The sequence below is a fragment of the Hemiscyllium ocellatum genome, chromosome 17 (genome assembly GCF_020745735.1).
Source record: "Hemiscyllium ocellatum isolate sHemOce1 chromosome 17, sHemOce1.pat.X.cur, whole genome shotgun sequence".
NCBI classification, from domain to species: Eukaryota; Metazoa; Chordata; class Chondrichthyes; order Orectolobiformes; family Hemiscylliidae; genus Hemiscyllium; species Hemiscyllium ocellatum.
This window is the reverse complement of record NC_083417.1, coordinates 73,177,460-73,191,734: the sequence shown is the minus strand read 5'-3', so window position 1 is coordinate 73,191,734 and position 14,275 is coordinate 73,177,460. Positions and strand designations below refer to the sequence as shown.

General features: G+C 39.4%; 1 protein-coding gene across 1 annotated transcript; it reads right to left on the bottom strand.

The window, feature by feature from the left end:
* Positions 1-1,188: 1,188 nt before the first annotated feature.
* On the bottom strand, positions 1,189-2,040 carry LOC132823606 (probable G-protein coupled receptor 139). Its single transcript, XM_060837524.1, has one exon. It carries the CDS (start codon positions 2,038-2,040, stop codon positions 1,189-1,191), a length of 852 nt encoding a protein of 283 aa, XP_060693507.1.
* Between the last annotated feature and the right edge of the window lie 12,235 nt (positions 2,041-14,275).

The following is a 14,275-nucleotide window of genomic DNA, read 5'->3' as shown; positions in this document are numbered from 1 at the left end:
ATACACGACCTGCATTTTCTCAGCGGAGTGGGAGGGGGAGTTGAAGTGTTCAGTCACAGGGCGGTGGATTTGGTTGGTGCGGGTGTCCCGGAAATGTTCTCTGATTCGCTCTACGAGAAGGCATCCTGTCTCCCCAATGTAGAGGAGACCACATTGGGAGTAACGGATACGGTGAATGACTTGTATGGAAGGGCAGGTGAAACTTTGTTGGATGTGGATGGCTCGTTTGGGGCCTTGGGCGGTCCTCCATCGCTACTCCTTCACCACCCGAAGCCTGGTGGAAGAATGCTTCATTTCCACCTCGGGACCCCATGGCATCAACGTAGATTTCACCAGTTTGTTCATTTCCTCTCTCCTCACCTCATCCCAGATCCCACCTTCCAACTCGGCACCACCCTAATGACCTGTCCTACTTGTCCATCATCCTTCCCACCTATCCACTCCACCATCCTCTCTGACCTATCAATTCCACCTAGCTATCGTACTGTCATCTATCTTCCCGTCAGCTTCACACCCCCTGCCATTTATCTCACCAGCCCCTCGGCTCACAGCCTCATTCCTGATGAAATGCTTTCGCCCGAAACGTCCATTCTCCTACGTCTCAGATGCTGCCTGACCTGCTGTACGTTTTCAACACCACACTCTCGACTCGAATCTCCAGCATCTAGGGTCCTCACTTTCACCTAAAAAGGTTGACAGTCATGTTGCAGCTGTGTATAACTTTAGTTTGGCTACATTTGAGGTATTAAGTGTAGTTCTGGTCATCATGCTATAGGAAGCATATCGAAGCTTTGGAGAAGATGCAAAAGAAGTATACCGGGAAAGTAGAAGGCAGTATCTATTTCACAGATTGTAGTGGGTGCCTGAAAAGTGTTCCCAGGGGGAGGTGGTAGAATGATGCACAAAGTTTAAAAGGCATTCAGACAGACACATGTACTGACTGGGAATAGAGGTATATGGACCATGTGTAGGCAGATGGAGGATTAATTTAAAATGGCATCAGAGTTGACCCTTACATGGCAGGCTGAAGGGCTTGGTCCTGTGATTTACTGTTCTACATGCAAACTGGAATTGCATAAAGAGTTGAACACGGAAATACATGGGAAGTTGCTTTAGACCATTGTTCCAGGCACAACATTGCTCTTCCAAGCTCCAGATCAGAACACAGGTCTGTTAAACTGTGATACTTCATTCTTTATGAGATGAAGCTACATTTACTACTGTTGACTGTTTGATAGATCTGACTAGCTGAATGAAAGGATATGCCAAAATGATTTTCAACTGCTCTCGAAATTTTCTCTGAGTGACTGTGTAGATGCAGGTGTTTGCACAGGTATTGAGGAACAGGAGTACGTATCCAATAGTACCTGCAGTGGATGAAATTGGATCCGCATTATGTATGAATGAAATTCGTTGATACAGAAATAATGTAATATAAGTCGCCCATAAAGCAATGAAACTGCCTGAGATAGTGAAAAGTAAAATGATGGACTTTCTGCGTCTGTCCATTTCTGGATCATTAAATGCCAGCCTGTTGTTATCTTCCTGGAGTCTTCTGCGTGCTTTACTTGCTTTTACAATATGTCTGACAGTCAAAGTGTTCATGAGGAGAATCAGAAATATTGGGAGGAAAGGAGATAGAAGGCGATGGAGAAGTACATACACTGTCCAAAAGTTTGAAGTGTAATACTCTGGTTTTGTAATGCAAAACCACTGCAAGTTATTGAAGATATACTTAGCTTTGAATTTGAAGAACCAAGGAATGCTTTCCAAACAGCTCAGCACACTCACTGTTCCAATGATCATGGCTGCAGTTTTCTCACGGCAGTATCTGGTCTTCAGCTTCTGGCAGCAAAGAGCCACATATCGGTCAATCGTGAAAGTAACCGTCAACCAGACAGAGTTCATCGTAGTGGCAGGAATGAGAGCCATAATCAAACTACAGACAGGAGTGATATCCAGAAAGGAAACAGGGAAATAAATAATAAACCACCTCAGGATCACATCTGTAATCACAACCAGGAGATCTGCAACTGCCATGCCTACCAGGTAATGAGTGACAGTTTTAGAGAGATCACAGCTTCCCCGAGACAGGATTGCAATTGCCAGTAGATTAACTGCAAATAAAGAAAGGTAAGAGTTACTGGCCAAGTTTAAAGTACCACTTTGGCTGTTTATCAGGAGAGCCTGTAGCTAACCAGGGTGGAGGAATAACTGGAAATGTATGCACTACCACAGCTCATTCTTACATAATGCGGATTAAAAATACAAATAGATATTTTACTTGCTGAATTGATGAATCTCATTAGAGTCAATAGATCTTTGAAGGATTTCAATGGATCTTTGTTTCTCATAAGATTTGTTCTTGGTCTGTCAAAGTATCGAATATACAGTAAGGCATTTGATTAGGTTCCACACAGTAGGCTGTTGCACAAAATACAGAGTTGCAGGATTGAAGGTGATTTAGCGATTTGGATAAGACATTTGTGAGCTGAAAGAAGACAGAGGGTCGTGGATGATAGGAAATGTTCATCCTGGAGCTCCGTTATCAGTGGTGTACCACAAGGATCTTTTTTGGGTCATTGCTGTTTGTCATTTGTATAAAAAATATGGAGATGGGCGTAGAAGAATGGGCGTAAATTTGCGGATGACACTAAAGTAGGCAGATTTGCAAACAGTGCTAAAGGATATTATGGGTTACAGATGGACAGAGAAAAGATGCAGAACTGGGCTGAGAAGTGGCAAATGGAGTTTAATGCGGAATAGTGTGAGCTAGTTCATTTTGGAAGAAGTAACAGGAATACAAATTACTGGACTAATAGTAAAATTCTTGGCAGTGTAGATGAACAGAGAGATGCGGTGTCCAGGTGCATAAATCCCTGAAAGTTTCCACCAGGTTGATAGGGTTGTTAAGAAGGTATATGGCGTGTTGGTGTTTATTGATAGAGGGATTGAGTTTCGCAACCACGAGGTCATGCTTCAGCTGTACAAGATACTGGTAAGGAAGTACCTGGAGTGTTGAGTACAGTTCTGGTCACCACATTATAGGAAGGATATGGAAGCTTTGGAATGGCTTCAGAGAAGATTTATACGATGATGTTGCCTGGTATGGAAGGACTAAAGCTGTTTTCATTAGAGAGAAAAGGTGTGAGAGGTGACTAAATCGAGACATATAAGATAATCATAGGGTGAGATAGGGTGGACAGTGAGAGCATTGTTTTTCTCAGATGGTGAAAGCTAACACGAGGGGACATAACTTTAAATTGATGGGTGATAGATTTAGGACAGAAATCAGGGGTAGTTTCTTTAATCAGAGAGTAATAGGGACTTGGAAAGGCCTTCCTGCAAGAGTGGGAGACTTGCAGACCTTAAGGCCATTTAAATGGGCATTGGATATAAATTTGGATAATAATGGAACAATGTAGGTTGGATGGGCATCAGATTAATTTCACGGGTCGGCGGAACATTGAGAGCCAAAGGGCCTGTACAAAGCTGTAACATTCTATGTTCTATATTGTATTTGTTACCAGTTACAAATGACATCGCGTCTATCTGTGAAAATAGTAAGCATTTGTCTGTATACTTCCTGACCTGTCTGCATGGTTGATTGCACGATTGTATCTCCCAATGATTGATCTTTAAGTGATATTGTCAGAAAACAAGGAATTAGTTTTCACATGTGCAATGTTAATATCTCCACTATTGATAAATTATCTGACCACATATCCGGCATCCCATTATAATTAGGCTGCAATTTTCTCACTTTCATATTGAGAAGGTTGTTCCCATTATTTTTTATCCTTCCACCAGGGTCAGTTCTCTAACTGATTGTGCTGTAACTATGCCTGGCAAGAGTGTGACATTCACCCAATCTGCACTATCGGCTCACATTTTTCCCTTGTTTTAGTTTCTGATTGCCAATGTCTGATATTAATTGACGTTCTATTCAAAGTCCATGAGACCATGTGGCTCTATTTCAGCTTCACAGAATCAGAGAGATTTATAGAACAGAAGTAAAAAACATTTGGCCCTTTGAGTCCATGTCACTCAAAAACAACACTGAATGATTCCAGTCGCATCATCTGTTGCTAAAATCCTAGCAACGGATTACCTTGCCCTCGTGAAAACAGAACGTCCTGGAAATGCTGAGCTGATGCAGAAACATTTCCAGAGAGAGAATCCAAGCTAACATGTCATGTTAAATCTGACCCCTGTTCAGAACTGAAGGAAATTAGAAATGGTATAAGTTTTTGCCTTGAAAAGGTCTGAGAATATTGAGTCCATTCTGCATTCAACAACTTTCAATGTGTATCATTCCCATTTTGGGACTATCTGCCCTCAGAAATGATCATTTAGACTTTATTTATCATAAATGAACAAATAGAAATCACCAACATCATTCAAGATCAAACAGAAACATTTTGTCATGTTCTCTCATTATTTAGTTGTGAGCCAAATTCTTAGAAGCAACAGATGATAGACATCTTTGGGAGAACGAGTTCTCAGATCACAGCAAAAGTTTCAGTCATCAGTCCCTGTCCACAAAGTGGATCCATCGATTTTTCCGAAGTCCCAGCTGATTCCCTTGCTTCCATGATTCTATGATATGGTGTGTCCTGCATGCATTTTGCAACTTGCTTCATGGCTCATTTTCTCGTGTAGTTATTTTAAGGAATTCTTTTTCTTGCCAATGTTAACATTTTTGCATCTTCTCATCTATGTCAATCGCTACTCCACAGCCCTACCTACTCATTCAGAAAGATTCCTGTTGAAGGGTTTTTGCCCAAAACGTCGATTTTCCTGCTCCTCAGATACTGCCTGACCTACTGTGCTTTTCCAACACAGCACTCTCATCCAAACATAAAGTAAGGAGGCATGGGAAACAGGGGAATCTTGCTGTCTGAAGACAGAGGGTAGTGGTGGATGGAAAGTATTCAGCCTGGAGCATGGTGACCAGTGGTGCTCCACAGGGATCATTTGTGGACCTCATGTGATTTTTATAAATGACTTTGATCAGGAAGTGAAAGGGTGGGTTAGTAAGTTGGTCGATGGCCCGAAGGTAGGTGGACTGGTAGATAGTTCGGAGGGCTGTTGTAGTTTGCGACAGAACATTGACAGGATGCAGAACTGGGCTAATAAGTGACAGATGGGATTCAACCTGCAAAAGTGTGAAGTCATTCTCTTTAGCAGGTCACTTTTGAATGCAGATTGCAGGGTTAAAGACAGGATTCTTGGTACTGTGGCGGAACAGAGGGACCTTGCGGTCTCTGTTCATAGATCCTCAAAGCTGCCACCCAAGTTGACAGATTTGTTAAGAAGGCTTACGGTGTATTAGCTTTCATTAACAGAGAGTTAAATTTAAGAGCTATGATGTTATGCTACAGCTCTGTAGAGCCTGGTTAGACCACACTTGGAACAATGTGTTCAGTCTGGTTGCCTTTTTATAGGAAGTGTGTGGAAGCTTCAGAGAGGATGCAGAGGAGATTTACCAGGATGCTACATGGACTGGAGTGCATATCTTCTGAAGAAAGGTTGAGGGAGCTTGAGCTTTTCTCATTGAATGAACAAGGATGAGAGGTGATTTTATAGACATGTAAACGATGATGAAAGTTAAAAATCACACAGCACCAAGTTATAGTCCAACAGTTTTAATTGGAAGCACGCTAGCTTCGGAGCATCGCTCCTTCATTAGGGATAGTGGAGGGCTCAATCCTAACACACAAAATTTATAGGAAAAATTTACAGTGTGATGTAACTGAAATTATACATTGAAAAATTGATTGTCTGTTGAGTCTTTCATCTGTTTGCATGACATGATTGTTTCACTTCTTTCATGTGTAAATCACAAAACCGTTTTTAAAAAGTTGCATTCTCAAATTAGCTGTTTACAATGGTGATAGCTAGACAATATGTTGAAGGTGATAACCTCCTGTGTTCACTGTCTATGCCATGATGTTTAGATTGATTCTAATCTAAAAAGTGAAATAATAGAGTTCTACATGAATGCATGCAGTGTTTGGTCAAAGGAAATCTGCAAGTACAAATTCACCCCACAACAGAAATATGTGTATGTGCATCTTTGTCTGTGTGTGTGTGTGTGTGTGTGTCTGCCTGTCTGTCTGTCTGACTGAAAGCTAGTGTGAAAGCTGTTCCGAAAGCTAGTGTGCTTCCAATTAAACCAGTTATAACCCGGTGCTGTGTGATTTTTAACTTTGTACACCCCAGTCCAACACCGGCATCTCCAAAGGATGGTGAGAGGCACAGATAGAGTGGATAGCTGGCTGTTTTTCCCAGGGCAGAAATGGCTATCACGAGGGAATATAATATTAAGGTGATTGGATGAAGGTTTAGGGGAGAAGTCAGAGGTAGGTTTTTTACTCACAGAGTAGTGGGTGCATGGAATGTAATGCCAGCCGTGGTTTTAGAGTCAGATACCTTAAGGACATTGAAGCGACTCTTGGATAGACACGTGGATAATAGAACAATGAACGGTTAGTAGCTTAGTCTGATCTTAGCATAGGAGAAAAGGCTGGCGCAACATTAAGGGCCAAAGAACCTGTGATGTTCTATGTTCTACGTTCTAATTTGACCTATTATGTCCCCAGAGCAGTAGCAGAGTGAATTCCTGGCAACTAGAATCCTACTAGTTCCACTGAATCTAATTACAGATAATCAAATGATGTATAAGAACATTCAATATTTGCAGAAGCGACTCAAATTCAATAGTGAATATTTTCCTTAATATTATCCTGGCAGGGATACTGATTGAGCAAGTTTATGATTTGCTGCTAAGCTGTAAAACACGTATTTAAATATGCTGTGTAAGGCCATTTATTTGCACTTCATGTTTAGTATTAACCAGGCATATGTGTGCAATTCATGATACTTCAATCTATACCACAGAGAACTGGAAATTAAAGAGCTCTGCGGTTTTATGTTGTACCAATGTTTGTCTGTTAAAAGCAAATTGATTCAGAGATCCGAAAAGCTATTAATAAGCTTTGGAAAATATAAGTATGAAGGTATTCTTTCACAAGTATCCCCTGGCCCCCTGCTGCTTCCAATAAAATGGAAGTGACAGATTCTGTGAGTGGGAGCTGCTTCTCCGATCACTGGAATTTAGACTTTATTGACATCGATATTGTTGCAAACAAATAATGAAAAGTGTTCTCAGTTGCCCTACCATGGTGTCTATATTAATGAAATAAATCACAGTAAAATCTTAATTTACAAAATTAAGTAAGTACAAGACAATCTTCATCAAAGTCAATTTAAACACACTCTCTTTCTGTCAAATATGTTTTCACACAAGCAGATGAAAGCCCTGATTTCATTTACCCATTACCTTTTATTCCATTATTTCTCAGAATTATAAGAAGCTCCTTGAAAACGAGTAGTGTTTTGACCTCAATTGTTATATATGACAGTTAATTCCACATACTCATTATGCTCTGGGTGAAGAAGTTTCTCCTGTCTCAGTCCTAAATAATTTATTCTATATCCAGACTGTGAGCCCTGGTTCTGGAAACATCCTTCCTGTACTTATGTTCGCTAGTCCTGTTCATATTTTACAGGTTTCAGTTACATCCTTCCTTATTCTTCTCAACCCCAGTGAATACAGCCCTAACCAATTCAGTGCTGGTATCTCAGGAATCACCCTGGTAAACCTTTATTATACTCCTCAAAAGCCAGAACAGAAAAAAGCTCAGAATTAATAAGGTGTTTTGGGTATTATTTTCACAGCATGGGATTCAGGTAGCAAGAATCACCACTTGTGCTAAGTGCATAGACAGGACACACAAGTGGTTAGATCTAGATGAATAAAGATAGCAGAAGGATTTGTGAAGCTTTAAGTCATAACAAAGATTAGATTACTTACAGTGTGGAAACAGGCCTTCCGGCCCAACATATCCACACCGACCCTCCGAGGAACAACCTACCCAGACCCATTCCTCTACATTTACCCCTGACCTAACACTACGGGCAATTTAGCATGGCCAATTCACCTAACCTGCACAGCTTTGGACTGTGGAAGGAAAACGGAGCACCCGGAGGAAATCCACGCAGACACGGGGAGAATGTGCAAACTCCACACAGACAGTTGCCTGAGGCAGGAATGGAACCCAGGTTTCTCGTCCTGTGAGGCGACAGTGCTAATCATTGTGCCACCGTGCCACCCACGATAAGGATGAGTTGAGACAATGTAATTATTTCAAAAGAAAAATAAGAATTTTTATTTGGTGGTGTTGGTGAAATCGGAAAATGATCTACGTTAATGAGCAGAGGGTAACGAGTGAATGGGTGTATGATATAAAATGGGATGCATGGTAGTAGCGGTGATGAATATATAGCAATTCATTACAGATACTCCAGAGCATAGTGCCTGGTAAACTGATGAGTGTCCACTGATGGGGAAAGTGGGGATGTCCAAGAAGCTGGAGGTGAAACTGCATCAGTATATTGGAGAACAATCATGCTGGTGGACCTTACTGAAATAGGAAGGGACGATGTCATAGAGGCCTTGGAAACACGAATAAAAATATTGAAATCCAGGCGTTACTGGAACCATTGTTGGCAAACTAATGTAGGAATAATGGCAACTCATGCAAGCTAAAGTTTGGGGAATAGGAGACTGGGCAGAAGAAATTTAGAAACATGCATGAAAATTTCAACGGAAGATAGGCAGATTTAAAAGTAGAAGGTCGTGATGTTATGGAGGTGAAGATAAATGGTCTTTGTTATTGCATATGTCTGGGGTCAGGTACTCAATTCCATCCCAAAGAAAAGACTGAGGTTGTGGACATTTAACATGTGCATTAGGAAGAGGGGACCTGGTTGGAGAGATAAAGGACAGTGAAGGTTGTAGAATCAGGGTCTTGGATTGACAGCTTCAGCCATCACAGCAGAACACACCTGTTCAATCCATTATGTCTGTGTCTATTTTATGGAACAAAGATCGAACTTTGCCCACTCTGTCTTCTTTCTCCTCAATCCTATAATTATCAAAAGCGCTGTCAAATATTCCTCCAATGTCTTTGCATTCTTCTATGCTTCTCTTACCCTTTTCATGCAGTTCTTTCCACATTGCAGCAACTTTCCGTGTGAAAGATGGATTTATGTTACCTCTGACCTTTTTTGCCAATTTGGGGTTTTTGGTGAAATCAGAAGATGATCTAAGTTAATGAGCAAAGGATAATGTCCGAGTAGGACCTCTGTTTGCCAACAGCGAAGTAAAGTCTTGATTTCACTATTTGCAACGGTGTCTTCAAGGCCTCTATGGCATTGTCCCTTCCTATTTCAGTAAGGTCCACTAGCCTGATTGGTCTTCAATATACTGAATCTTAACCTGTGTCCTCAGATTACCAAAACATCTGTCATTGGTGCAAGTTTCTCCTGTATTTAACGCTGATTATTTAATAATCAGAATCTTGTTGACATTCCACTTAAACTTATATGCTCTGAAGAGATCTGCCTTACCTGCTGGTACTGTTCCCTTAGTCATGTTTTTCCCCCGGTACTGTCCAATAACTCTTGCCTACTCTTTCCAAAGTTTCAAAACAATTTGTAAAATCTGTTTCACAGAATCATTACATTAGAATATTACATGTGATCTTGTTTAAATCTGTTGATAGGATGTAGGCTTCGCTGGCTTGCCCAGCATGTATTGCTCATCCTTAATTGTATAGAAGGTTGTTCGGATTCAAACACATTGTTTTTACTCTTAGTTTTCACATGCAGACAAAAGCAGCTAAAGACTGTAGATTAGTAACAATCGACAATGCTTATGATCACAAGCTCTTCTTTCATATTATTCCTGACCCTTTCTTCACTGAATTCAGATTTCACCATTTGACATGGTAGGATTTGAAACCACATCCCCAGAACATTATCTTTGGGTTCTTGATTAATAATCGAATGATAATACCACTGCTCAAGCACTTCCCTACAGCTGGCAAAATATTCTTCTTATTATCTTTTACCCTCTATTAAAAAGGTAATTTGATTTTATTGCAAGATTCTCAACTTGCCCTATCAACTTCAATCATCGATTAACATGCATACATTTTTAAATCTCTATTTATATGCCAGCTTAAAAATTATATTAGCAGCTTTATATTGTCCTTTGTCATTCTTACCCCCAAACTAATGACATTCTACATCACTGCATTATTGTATTGGCTGTGTGTTTGCCCTTTTCCCCAGACTGTCTTTGAACCACTGAAATCTGACATTAATCTCTTAATTCTTTTCATTTCCAACCTCAGTGATGCCTGCAAACGATTAAATAAAGACCTGTGTTTCTCAGATCATCACAAACACACTCTCAAAAGAGCAACACTGACACCCAGAGGAAACCACTGTATACCTCGGAATGGTCTGAACAATTATCATTTAGTCTGCTCCTTGCTTTCTTTCCCATTTCCAAGTTCACATTGACATAGCATCGTCTCTTTAATTACATCCACTTCAGTTTTGCCAATGAGCCATAAATCAGTCAAGTACTTTAGATATCCAACATTGCCACAATAAATAAACAAACCAGGATCTGTGTTACATTATCAACCCTAATACTTACTTCTTCATGAAATACGTTTGTCATCTGCCCATTTTCAAAGCATTGCACTTATTATTTACATCAGCAACCTTTTTTCCCAGAATATTCCCTCTCCATAAGTCTACAGTTAGTCACTCTCGGACTGGCTTGTACTTCCCCCAAATACAAGAGTCTCACTTTCTTTTTTATTCATTTATCTTCTAAGTATCTATGAAAAACAAACTGAAGTTCAGTCAGCTCATAACATCAAAACTCCCACTGCGTTTCTACATCATAAGTACTCAAATTACTTCAAGTGAGTGCTATACAGACAGTGTATGTTCAAGAACATAACACGGATCATGAAGAGAATGATCAGATAATGAAGGTATCAGTTACATTGACAAATTAACAGGGTATCTCAAGGTCAATTGCATTAGGCAGAGTTTTCTGTTCAATCGCCCAATCCTTTTTCAGTATAATTCACACAAAATCGTCAAAATATTGTCAAGCACAAATTACGAAAAGTGAAAAGACAATTACTGCAAATTTTTGTCTGTCTAAAAAAATTCGAAATGTTCCTAGATTCAATAAATCACCAATGAGCTTTTCAGTTATACTCAATTATTTAGAATACTGTTACAGACGACGTGCATCATCACATCAGAAGCTGTTTGTTATAGTACTAAAAATGTACAACATTATAACTTCATCACATTGTTATTAATAAATATGTCAAGCAATATCATAAATATATGCGTGTATATTTTGAAATGATCATATTGCAAAACCAGATTGTGATGAATTTGTGTTCAGAGACATTGAACTGATTTCAACAAACAGTTAAAGAAAAGATACACTGCTCACAACCAGCATAACTTTGAACATAATTTGGACGTAGATTATGGATTGTGCTGAAGCAAAAAAAGGCTTACATCACAAAGATGAACTGAAATTAGTAACTTACTAGAAACTGCGATAGCCCCAAACACAGGATAGTAAATGACCTCAACATCAGCTCTAGTCGGTAGTGCAGTGACAGGATACTTCATTTTCTGTATAAAGCAAAGGCTGCAACATTTACCTGCAACTGGGATCATCTCAGGCTTATTTATGCTTGCAAATCAAATCCTCCAGGGAATCAGGTTGGATGATCCTTGATGTTGCTCACAGTAATTTGAGTGAACAGATCTGAGAAGCAAAGGGCATTTAAAAACATATTTGTGTAGAAATTGTCGCAGTAACGTCGGGAATTCAGAGGAATGCAAAGCAGACTGAAATACATGCCGACAATAGTATCAAAACAAAAATTAGGAGCAGGAGAAGGCCATTCTGAATTCCTTGGATCTGTTCCATTGTTTGATGAGATCACATCTGATCTCTGTGTACTGACATCCTAGAGTCTTTTTCAATTCTAATCCATTGACTCAGAATGACCTTTACTTAATGAGTCGACTTCCACTATTCTCTGGAGCAGATAATACCATATACTAATGACCTTCTGAGAGGGAAAGAGGGAGAGCTCCTTAGCATCACCTTGAACAGAAGATATTTTTTCCCCCTAATCTGTATTATCTAGTTTAAGTCTCCCGTATATTCTCACAGGATAATAAGATCACCTCATTAACATTTCCTTACCTTTACATTCCATGCAACGTGGCTTTCAGAATCATCAATTAATCATCATAATCTTCATCAAGATGGACGGTGATCTAGTTGATATGAGTCTAGGCGCCTCAAACTATAGAGAGAAAATAGCAGTACTATGGGTGTGCGAGCTGTCTATGATAAATTATAGAACATTACTGAAGGGGGTGACAGTGGATAAGCAATGTGAAACATTTGGTGACTGCAGTGAGGAGCTGCAAATATTGATCATTCCTGTCTGGTACATAAACAGAACGGAAAGCAGGCTGACCATGGGAAACAAGTGAAATTAAGGATGAAGAGTTATCCAGACTCAAAAAGTTAGCTTTGCTCTCTGTCCATGGATGTTGCCTGGTCCATTGTGATTTCCAGCATGTTTGTTTCAAGGGAAATTAGGGACATTATTAGGTTCAAGGAAACAGCATGCAACTCGACTAAAAAGAGCAGCAGACCTGAGGACTGGGAGCAGTTTAGATTTACAGCAAAGAAGGACAAAAGGATCAGCAGAGAAGGTTAAAGACAATACACAAGCAAGCTTGGGGAAATGTGTAATTGACTGTAAAAGCTTCAATGTGTTTGTGAAGAGAAAAAGAGAAGAGAAAAGAAATGTAGGTTCCTTACAGTCTGCAATGGGAAAGTTATAATGCAGAAGAAGGAGATGGCAGACCAGTTGAATTTATATTTTGTTTATATCTTCACAAAAGAGGACATAAATCATGTCCCAAAATGTTAGGAAACAAGAATGTCTCATGAAAAGGAAGAGCTAACGGAAATTAGAATCTGAATACAAATAGTGTTGGTGAAATTGGTGGGATTAACTCCCCAGGGCCTGATAATTTGCATCAAAGAGTACTAAAGGAAGTCGGCCGAGAAATAGTGAATGCATTGCTGGTCACCTTTCATGATTCAGTAAACTCTGGGACAGTTTCAATGAACGGGAAGAGAGCTCATGTAATACCGTTATATAAAATGAAGATTAATAGTCGAGTAAATTCTTGAATCTGTGAGAAAAGATTGAATAGCAGAACACTTGGAGACCAAAGAGAATGTTGATAAAACCGAGAAACCACAAGTTCAACTAGTTTGGGCTAGGTTTGCTAAAAGAACTATAATTAATATCAGTGACTATCCAGCCGATTACACACCTGGGGAACTTTATTGCGCGTATAAATGATTATCTCAGCTTGGACTAATCATTTTCCACTGAGTATGAAATATCCACTCAGTTTGCTTCCAACAGTTGCTGATGTTGAATTCATTTATTGCCCTGTACTTGGGTCTATTGGACTGTCCAGTAAGGTATTAATACCTGTTCAGCATTGTGTTAGAATATAAAACTGTGTCTTGTTATGTTTTCATGAAAATTGTTTGCTTGTCTCTTGAGCATAAAATCTATCCTGTCCCAGGAGTATGCTGCTTTTGAAAAATATATTTCCCTTGGTAAATGAACTGTTGACCATCTTGGGATATCTATGACTACAAAATCATAATGTTTTGTTTCAAATGAATTAACACGGTGCTTATCCCAAATATATAATTATTAGAATGCTAAGTGATGCATTTAATGCCTTTGTACAACCTGATTTTACATAAATGAAAATGATTTTAAATGTTATTGCAAAGCTATGTGCTAGCTAAGCTGATAGTCAAGGGAGTAGTGCATCAGTGGCCGTCTAAACACTGAGAAAGCTGAATGTAATGAGTATGATTGATTGAGATTCATTCTGAGGAAGGTATATTACTGATTGTGATTAGTATTGAGACCAAAACTCTGCCTGAATAAATTGAATTCAAATGGTCTTCGGCAGACAATAAGGGATCAGCTAAAGGGAAGCAAATTGTAGAATGTTAGAAGCACTCTTGGATGGTGAGAACTGAATGTAAATATAAAATATATTTTGAAGATGGGAAGAAAATTGAGAAGACTGGAAATAAGGCGCTTGGTTTTCTTGGCTTAGTTATAGCAGAATGGAGTGAACAGGTGAAGAAGGGTTACTAATTTGCAAAATTAAGTGAAAAGCACTGAAAAAGAAGTGCTGTCAGTTACGCTGGTTTCCTTAGTTTATTAATTAATAAGTTTATTAATCATCAGGA